This window comes from Corvus brachyrhynchos, unplaced genomic scaffold (genome assembly GCF_000691975.1).
Source record: "Corvus brachyrhynchos isolate BGI_N302 unplaced genomic scaffold, ASM69197v1 scaffold310, whole genome shotgun sequence".
Classification (NCBI taxonomy): domain Eukaryota; kingdom Metazoa; phylum Chordata; class Aves; order Passeriformes; family Corvidae; genus Corvus; species Corvus brachyrhynchos.
Genome location: NW_008236213.1, coordinates 3,624,527 through 3,634,350, shown reverse-complemented (window position 1 = coordinate 3,634,350; position 9,824 = coordinate 3,624,527). Strand labels below are relative to the sequence as shown.

General features: G+C 38.3%; 1 protein-coding gene across 1 annotated transcript in view; it reads right to left on the bottom strand.

Moving 5' to 3' along the window:
* Positions 1 to 7,886, bottom strand: part of LOC103624043 (chondroitin sulfate proteoglycan 4-like) — a 31,871-nt gene extending 23,985 nt beyond the window's left edge. The window contains exons 1-4 of the mRNA XM_017744312.1: positions 7,721 to 7,886; positions 3,519 to 7,079; positions 2,199 to 2,669; positions 1,235 to 1,411 (exon numbers count right to left, since the gene is read on the bottom strand). Of these exons, the coding sequence (XP_017599801.1) occupies positions 1,235 to 1,411; positions 2,199 to 2,669; positions 3,519 to 7,079; positions 7,721 to 7,849 (4,338 nt within the window). The 5' untranslated portion in view covers positions 7,850 to 7,886. The remainder of the gene's footprint in view (positions 1 to 1,234; positions 1,412 to 2,198; positions 2,670 to 3,518; positions 7,080 to 7,720) is intronic.
* Between the last annotated feature and the right edge of the window lie 1,938 nt (positions 7,887 to 9,824).

Here is a 9,824-nt window from a genome sequence, read left to right as displayed (position 1 = left end):
TCAAAATATCCTGCTTAGCTTCTTTCAAACCAATTCCTAAACATCTTCTCTGCCTAAATACCTTCTCTGCCAGTCTTCCAGCTGGTTTACAAGTTCATTAGCTGACCCACGCTCATTTGATTCTGCTTTTTGGAGGCACTTAACTTGTTTTTACCCATCAGATCTCAGATTGGAAGTCTTTACATGTGGGGGTTTTTTGGGCACAGCATCTTTACTAAATTGGTTTTGGGTACTTAGTGCTACCATAACACAAACAAATATGATACAAATATGTCCTGGGTTAAATACTATAAATAAACTAATTAATTACTTAATCAATCTGAAAATGCACTGAAACTGAAGTGACAGTAGTCACTTCTGTAGTGGTAGATAACTTTTTAAAGATCAATAGATCAAAAAGTCAGCTATGGTTATTAAGAGCTAAAGGTAGCATCAGGCAACAACTTTAAAATTTTCTTCAGGATTTTTTTGGGGGAAGGCAGTTAGAAAAAAGTTAACGTATCTTCTTCTTACCTCACACTATCACATAGTAATAGCTTCACTGATTGCACTAATATATTGATGACCCTAGATTTTCACAGATTGCATTGTATTATTTGCAGTTTTGAAGAAGGAAACACTCCTGTTTTGTGTAAGCAATACCCAACACATAATCAATTTGCTCTTGTCCCATCCCACTGGCACATCTGGACAGGAGCAGGCAGCAGAATGTACCTTAGCAGGTCCAACCCTTTATAACACTTCAGGGCAAGAGGCATAGGGTTGGAAGGCTGCGCAAATACAATCATGAAAAGTTGGCATTCTCATCATCACTATTCTTGGTACTTTTCTAAGTTACATGTTCATTACATGTTACATAACAGCCCTCAAGACACCACAGAAAACAACACTAAAACATAACAACCACCCAGGTGCAAGCCATCCACCCTCACAAACCGCACACCAGTTCAAGAGACTTCACATAACTTTAAGATTAAAAGAATGCTTGTTCAGCCTTCTAGATAAATTTTAAAACAGCCAAAAGTGTTCTCCATAATGTCAAAAATCTTCCTAAATACAAACCTAGGTACTGCCTCCTTTCATTAGCATTAATTTTCCTAAATCCAAGGACTAATAGGTATTATATTGACTAACCTACCAGATATAAACCCAATAGTCTGTTAATGAAGGGGCATTAAATGGCATCAGAATTAATGGAATTAATTTAAACACTTTAAAATGCTGACAAACAAACCTGAAGAATTCTGTTTACTTTTACAACAGGAGCTTCATCATTTACTGCAGTAACAGTTACAAACACAGCTTGGGGCAAACTTTGTTTCCACAACTCCGTGTTATTTACTACCACAGTAAAATTGTCCATCGGTTCTTCACTGCCATCATGAACATAGTAGATTAATTCCTGTTCCACCTGAAAAATATAACAAGCTGAAAAACTAAAGAGGCTAGAAGAAAATGTCACATTGAAAAATATCCTAGTCACGGCTCTCTCTATTAATTGCACGAACATTTTATGACTTCCAAAACTTTATTTATGCTGAATATCAGATTGTACCTCTATCTTTGCTCTGTTCACAACAGTAAATTTTACTGCTCATCTGTCCATTGCTCTAGCCAGAATATCTTGCCAGTCTTAGCATTCTCCCTTCTTTCTGAAGGAAAAATGGAAATCCAATCCCACTATATTTAACAATGTTTTCTGGAATCTATAATCTGAACATAGTGTTAGTAGATGGTGACTTATGATACCATTTTGCTTCTTGGAGCTAAATGACTGAAAATTAGTGGTTATAGTGGCTGCCTGTGAGCAAAGAAATTACCTTAAAAATTACTTTTTTTCCACTGTTCTCCTTGTTCAATCTACATACCATTTCCTTCGGTCTTTTCAAAATGCACCCACAGTCTCACATTTCCAGAGTATCTACAACACTGCCTGAACGTGAGCGGCACATCAGTCTACTGTGATTATAGCACACTGGTCTGTGTCAATACTGCCATCAAGGAAGTGATGTGGTTCCCCACAACAAGGCAGCCTCCTTCCCCACTCGAAATGACCAGCTTGAAACAGCAGAAAGATCTCCAAATCAAGGCCAGAATAAAGCTCAAACTCATGTCTCTCACCACCTCCCACAAAATCCCACAGCTTTCAGCAAAACAAAGAATTCTTCAAGACTACATCTAAGATCTAAAGGCATTACCTGTTTTCTAGTAAACGTGGTTAACTTTATTCCAGGAACACGAGAGTTTTCAACATACCCATGTTTTGGCTGCTCAGTTAAAATGAATTCACAGCTGAGTCCTGCAAAGTGTTTACTAGGTATTTTTAGATTATCTTCCACCAGGGCTTTTGAGCCCCCTTCAATTACTGTGAAGTTCTGTACTTCCAGTGGAATCATTCTGGGGATGATGTCTACAGAGATCTCTATTCCATTCACTGTTCTGACACCATTGGTGACATCCAGAACAAAATGGTCATCTAGTTGGTCAGAAACTGTCTGCACATACTGAACTTTGCCCTCGTCGACATCTTGCTGCGTGAAGCTCAAAGCTGGCCTCTGGTCAGAACTGAGATAACTTTCTTCTGAGGAAAACTTCCGAATGTATCCATGTACTGGAAACTGTCTTACTGTGAACGCAATCTCAGATGGAGAACTATTTTCATGAACAACCTTAAATTTAAGAACATATCCCAAAATTATTCAAATGGAATATGAAATGAAAATGAAATTCTATAATTCTCTTCTGAGTTTTTCGCTTTTAATCCTGGGATTGTCTACCTAACTAAACTGGCACTTCTTATACAGGTTACACAGCTCCCAAAACTTCAAGCAGACACATGGTAAATAAGGTGGCATGGGAGCCATTTTGTAACCCCAAATATGTTTTGTAAGTTTTGAAAGGGAACATACTCCATAATTAACTAATGGTGTCACAGCTATAGATTCCTGCCTGAAACAAGGATTTCAGGATTTCAGCAATGTGCAGCCGGAGCCCTCTCGCGGTGGTTACTGGAAGGCTACACACGAACATCAGACAGGGAAGAATTAATCTAACATAAATGGCCTCAGGTTTGTGACTTGACTTGTTTTTTAAAATTTTGGACTTAAACCTCAAACATTTTAACTGGGCTAGCTCCAAACTAAATCAAACAAAACCCTTTCTTCCTTGGCACTTTCCACCAGCTCAATTAAGAACATTACATGGAGTACAAATAATTGTTACAACTAAAACAAATATATACATGCAGCATCTCCAAATCATAATTTTCTTAAGCACCAATATGTAATAGAGTCAAAGACTATGGGCAGTCTTTTTCTTTAACAGAATCAGTTTTCCTTCCTAAAAATGGAAGATTGCTAGTGTCAGTGTCTCCTGAACTAAGCACCCAGAATGCAGTCATATTAGTGGAAATCAAAAGGAGTTAAAGAAGACACAAACTGAAGACACTGCAATGGCTGAAAAAACAGTGACAAAAACTTGCTACAAGATTGGAGGAATGGAGAACATGGTTAACCTACCTGCAGTTTTCCTTTACTGATTTTAACTGGTTTTCCTTCTTCAACCAAGAGATTGTTTTTGTTCACAATCCTTGGTGGCTGCTGATGACTTTCCAAATACATGTGAACCTGCAGTCCAGCATCCAGATGGACATCTCCAGCACGGACTGTGAAGTCAAATGTGTCAAAAAGGTTGTTGCTGTCATCATGTCTGTAGGTCACATGCCCCTTTATCAGATCAAGCTGAGTAAAGGAATCCATTAATAGATTATTCACATATATTCTTCCATATTTTGGAAAAGAGAGTATCTCATATGTAAGCTCATGATCATTTCTTATGTCTTGGTTTGTAGTAGCACTTAGGTTAGCTGTTGAAACAGTTTCTTCCTTACCTTTTTGAACCAATAATCCTGTATTATTTGCCAAGCTAACATAAGGATCAGTGGCATTAACTTCCAGAAGCAAAGAAGTATAGTGCTTGCCATCTGTCACAAAAAGCACAAAACGCCCAAAATCTGCACCATGGTGCATAAACAGGACTTGCTTTTGCTCCATGTCCACTTGTTTGAATTGGTAGAGTCTATGCAAAGTATCATTTGTTAGCACCAAGTCCCCATTGGAAATACCACGTCTAGTATATAGCAACTGTCCATCATCAAAATCAGAATCAGGATCATGATAGCAAAGATCTGCCAAAGTTAACAATCGCTGCCCGTTTCTCACTACATTAAATATCTTATCAATTATGCGAACTGGTTTCTCATCATTCTTCAGCTGGACAGAAATGTAGAATCTAATTTCTACTGACAAAGGTTCCACTTCTGGATCAAAGTTTGTCCCCTTTCCTAACTCTTTGCTGGAAGCTTTGACAAGAAATTCGTCAAACACAGTCTCAGAATCGTCATGCACATACATAAGGCACTTATCAGTTATATCTTTATTAGTGAAAGTTGTAAGACTGCCATTATTCTCAAATGAACCAGAAAAATTAGTAAGTTTTAATTTCCCATGCTTAGGAAACTGTATAACTTCATATTGGAAAGTTTTATTATCTGGTGTTTGCACAAACAATTTCGTGCTTGTTATTAATTCTCCTTCCCCTTCAGTAACATTAAGGCCATTGTTAGTCAAAATAATGTTTCTGAAATCTGATTTGATGTAGACTTCAAAGTCATAGAAATTTGACTCCAGATACTTTGTAGAAATGAGAAATCTAAATGAATCATAGTCTTCATGGTACCCGCTGATTAATTCATATGCCACTTTTCGATCAGTAATATCTTTCTGGGTAAAGACTGAATCTTTTTGCAAAGGCTGATCATTAAGCAGTATCTGTCCATTCTTCGGTAGGGACAGAAGTTTAAAATGAAGCTCATCTTCAGGTACTTCTAGATCTGCAATCACAGCAAAAAGACTATCAGAATTCAAGTACTTCTTTTTTGATTTTTCAATTTCTAGAGGAGCATGTTTCAATAGACTGTACCTTAACCATTTCACTTTGATTGGAAATGTGTGCTCTTCACTGATTCTGTTTCCTATGCTAACTTTGAATTTAAATTGGTCAGTAACATTTTCCAGCTGAATGTCTTTAAAAGTGCTACAGTATCTCACACGGCTGCGCTGAAGAGAGCGTTGAGAAAAAGAGTTGACTTGCTTCCATTCCCCCCTCGAATGCTGCCTTTGGACCTCACCAAAGTGAGGTGGTTCTGTGATCTCGTACCGTATCTCCAGTTCCTGGAGGACAGCATTTGTTTCCACTGCCAGATGCCTAGGTCTTATAAGAGCTGTAACGCCTTGGACAAGGTTTATTCCTGAGTTGTTGACAACTCTGTAATCCAAAGGAACTGCCATGACACGTAACACAACAGTGTTGCTCACCTTCTCACCATCACTTGCCCTGAGAACAATCCTTGAGTTCTTGACACCTGTGTGGACAAAGAAAACAGTGCCTTCACTTAAGTCCTCATTAGAAAAAGTAGTGATAGCTTTTCCAGGATGCTTTGAATTTTCTAAAAATCCTGCATCTGCATTCAGATTTCCAAGCACTGAAAGTCTGAGACCCACAGAATCTGTATCTTTGTCTAGAACTTTTATCAGGTCACTAGTCAGACATTTCTTTGAGTTCTCTAAGAGAAGAAGCAAGTTTCCTTCTGGAAGTATGATCTCAGGTGCATCATTTATTGGAGTGACAGTAATTTTAAACATATGCTGCTCATTTCCTTGCAAATATGGAGACACAATCTTCTCACTGCTGGTAGAAATGGAGAAATTAAAATTATCGTAAGTGTCCTCAGAGCCATCATGGACATACAGAATCTTCCCTTGCCACACATCCTGCAGAGTAAATGTATTCACCTCCCGCACTGGTTCAACATTCAGCTTCAAGTGTCCATGAGAGGGTGGTTCCTTTATATCAAAAAGAATTTGTGACTGATGAATTCCTAATTTCTGAAAGTCTAAGTTAAATTTAATATGCTTAGATTCAAGTGAAGCTTGTCCACCCTCTAGCACAATCAAGTTACTAAGAACTAAAAGGTGGCTTTTGTCTTCCTTGCCCAGAGAAATTGAGCTTTCATGGGAAATGGCAAATACAGGAGCTGCTTTCACAGGAGGGTTCTTTACAGCTGTCTCTAAAGAAAGATTTGTATTGAAAGCACTCTGTATTTCACATCCAGCTGAAATGTCCTTAGTTACTAGAACATTGTTCAGCGATTTCTTTTCTGAGTTGGCTTTCAGGTTCCTTAAGCAGCCTTTGAAGGATCCTCCTCTGGCGTACTTCCCAGATACTGAGATTAACTTAATCACTTCTGATCGTATGTTGTCATCTGCACCACCTACAAAGAGGGATCCCTTCAGAACTGGCAAATTACTGTGGGGAGGTAATGATTTTTTCACAGTTTCTTCATCCAGTGTTAGTTGCAAATACTGTGCAGTAAATTTCAGTTTGATGTAGTGCCAACGACCATCATTGACTGACCTACGAGAGGAAAGATGGGTTCTACTGTTATGTTTTCCAACGTAAGCTTTAATTAAACCATCTTCCATTTCCATAGCAATGAAATCTCCCGTTTGCCCAGGGTGGTAAAGCAGCAAGCCACGTGCAGCTGAGGTTTGTAAGGTATACTCGAAGATTCCCTCATCGTCCACATTCCATGATGGGAAAGAAATATAGGACCTGGAACTGAAGAAACTAATGGGTTCTTCTTCACCTGCAAAGAATTCGTCACTGCACCCCACTGAAACTTCATGGATGTTTTTGAAGCCAGGAGAAGGTCTCAGAGGCATCAGAATGTCTAACTGATTGAATAGCACATCATCAATACATCCTCGGAAACTGGGTAGTGCTCCAACAAGGTAGGGAACATCAAGTTTACCAGTACCACCTATGTAGAATCCATAATCAATATTTAATTCATAAAGAATTCCAGGCATTTTTGTACTAGCTCTATCATGTTTATCAATTACCAATGTGACATTATCTTGTTCATGATGTAGTTCAACCAGGTGCCAGGCTAAATCATTCAGCTGAGATCTTTGCTGAGAATGAAGTACTCGCTCCCCCACACCAAAGTTAATTCTCAGCTGAAAGAGATAGAATTTTAACTATCAAAATCCAAAGTGGTATTTTTCACAATCATACGTTAATACATAGTTAATACATTAATTTTCATATATTTTCATACTAAGGATATAATTTACAAAATATAATTGAAAAAATAAAATCCCACTAAAATTCTGTGTAGGTTTACTTGCCATCACAGACATAACTTCTGCATAACTGCAGAAGCTGGAATGGACTCGTTTGCAGTTCTGCTAGGAACAACAGCTCCTTAGAACCCTACTGAAAGTGATCTTTCAAGAACCTACCTTGCAGAAAAACAATTACTCAGATTCAAGCACTTTCTGTAAAGCTAACATCATCAAATCTGAAATGTTGCCTTTATTGAAGCTCATGCTTTGAACACAATTATCTTCATTTTAAGATCTAGAGATCACAAAGGCTCTCAAAGGATCTCAGTTATAGAGATATAACTATAATTGTAAGAAATAAAAGACATACTTTTAAATTATCGATTATATTATGTATAAATTTTTCCATTTCTTTGAAGAGAAACTTGTTTATATATCTTGTTATAGAAAAACAAGATTAATTATATTGTTAAGAAAAACTCTGAGCAATACAGGCTACACATACATTTTTTAGCTACAGATATAAAGCATACTTGTACATATCCTGAGCGTAGCTCCATTAAACAATAATCTGTCTTCCCAGCTGCAAGAAGAAGCAGTCCCTGTGGCTTGCTTGTTCGAAACTGCAACTGTAAGGATGTCTGAGGGGATGCTTTTGCCATGTTCAGCTCCACAAAGCTATCACCATAAAACGATACTGAAAGAAATAAAGGATAATAAACACAAAATTTAATCACACAAAAAAACCTCTTTTTCTTATCCATACCTAAATATATGTAAAAAATATATATTATTTTCTATATACTTATTAATGTACAAATGAAAATAAATCTCACATATCAAATTCACCAGTCCAAGCCATTTAGTAACAGCCCAATGGCCATACCAGAATGGACAAAGGATGGATACAGTCCAGTACTCTTATCTCCAAGGGTGATAACTGGGAATTTTAAGAACCGTGCAATTACACTGAATAATTTCTTTGTAATACTCCTTCTTTTTTGTTTGCTTTAGGTGTTTTCCTGAGCTTGTCACACCCAGTCTATTTTGTAGTTGCCAAAGAATTTCTCTCTGAGGTATTCCTCTATTTTCTCTTTGGAAACATTTTCATCTACAACGTGCTCTTACATCTCCATCAGAGACATCCTATGCCATCTCTGCAGAGAAGACTCAGAAGTCTCCTGCCACCTGAATCATTTTCAGATGTTTTCATCCCTCTATTCCAGGCAAAACTGCCCTCTTTTCTCCTGTATGCAACCTCCAGCTACCCCTGCCATCCTGTTGGCCAGTCACTCAAATCTGTACAAGCCTCCTTTACTGTCTCCTCCCCTCTATTCTGCCCTGAGGAACAGTAACATCAGTAAGATTTCTCATTTGACTACTCACTGCCTTTACCATCCCCATTATTACTATTCTGAACAGCACAGATCCTAAGACCAAATCCTCAAAACTCTGCTGGTAACTTTCCTCTGACATATGAAAAAAATGTATCAATTATTTACCACCCCCCCTATTTAATCAATTACTTAATATACAAAGCCCTGCACTCCAATGAATGCTAAAAAGCCTTTGGCAGCAAACTTTATCAGAAGTCTTTTGAAACTCTAAATCTTAGACACCTTACCCACCCCCATCAAGAAAACTCCAGGGGGTTTGTAAAGAACTCTTCAAAGAAATCTTACAGACTCCCCAAAGCTGATCCTTCTCACTTGTGCATCTTTTATCCTTGTTACCGTACCTTTAAATTTGAGTTACAGATGTCAGACTTACAGTCTCCTGCTAATTCTTCTTTTAAATAGTGGCATAAAATCTGCCACCATGCAGGCTTCAGGTACCAGAGCGTAAGATCAGATATTACTTAGCAAGCAAGTAATTTCACTCCCAAGTGTTTTAGGTCAACCCTGCTCCTCCCCTGCCTCCACCCCAAAAAAAGAATTTCATTTTGGGAATCTTCCCAGTCAGCAGTAAACACCATTTAGTTTGGCTTCTCTGCAGTAGCCGTGCCCTTTCTTAGTGCTTCTTTTATACTGGTAACTTAATCAACTGGCTGCACAGACTCTCTGCAGGGCTTTTGTTCTTGATATACTTAAGGAGGATTTAGTAAAAGCTTTGATTCCTTCAATATGATCCTTGACCTTTTTTTTTTTTCCCACACCTGTCTATTTTCAAATTTCATCTGCCAAAGTTTATGATGCTTTCAGCAGTGTTTGGATACAGCTTGTAAGAACACCACCAGTTAAATATTTATTTTGCAGTTTTTAGCTTCATTGTGAAATAATTTTCTCATTTTAAAATCAAGCATAACTGCAGAGGACTTTTGAGGTTTAATTTTTCCAGTTCCTACATTAGCTGTCCCCTTGCTCAATCTAATACACTCTGATGACTCTGATGACTGATAGTGTGGTGTGGGAGTGTATTTCCGTTTGGTTTGGTCTGGGTCTCCCCTTTGGATTTGTATTATTGCGATAACCCAGTTTGCACCCTCCCAGTTTCATGTTAATTGCCGTACTCTCCCTCCTTGTCTCCTCCCGGGCCCCTGCCAATCACGTTGGCACTCCTCCCAGGCTTCTAGAAAGCTCTGGCCGGAGCGTCGAGTGATTGGCCATGGGGAAAGGGTCCCTCCCTTCCTTTCCTCTG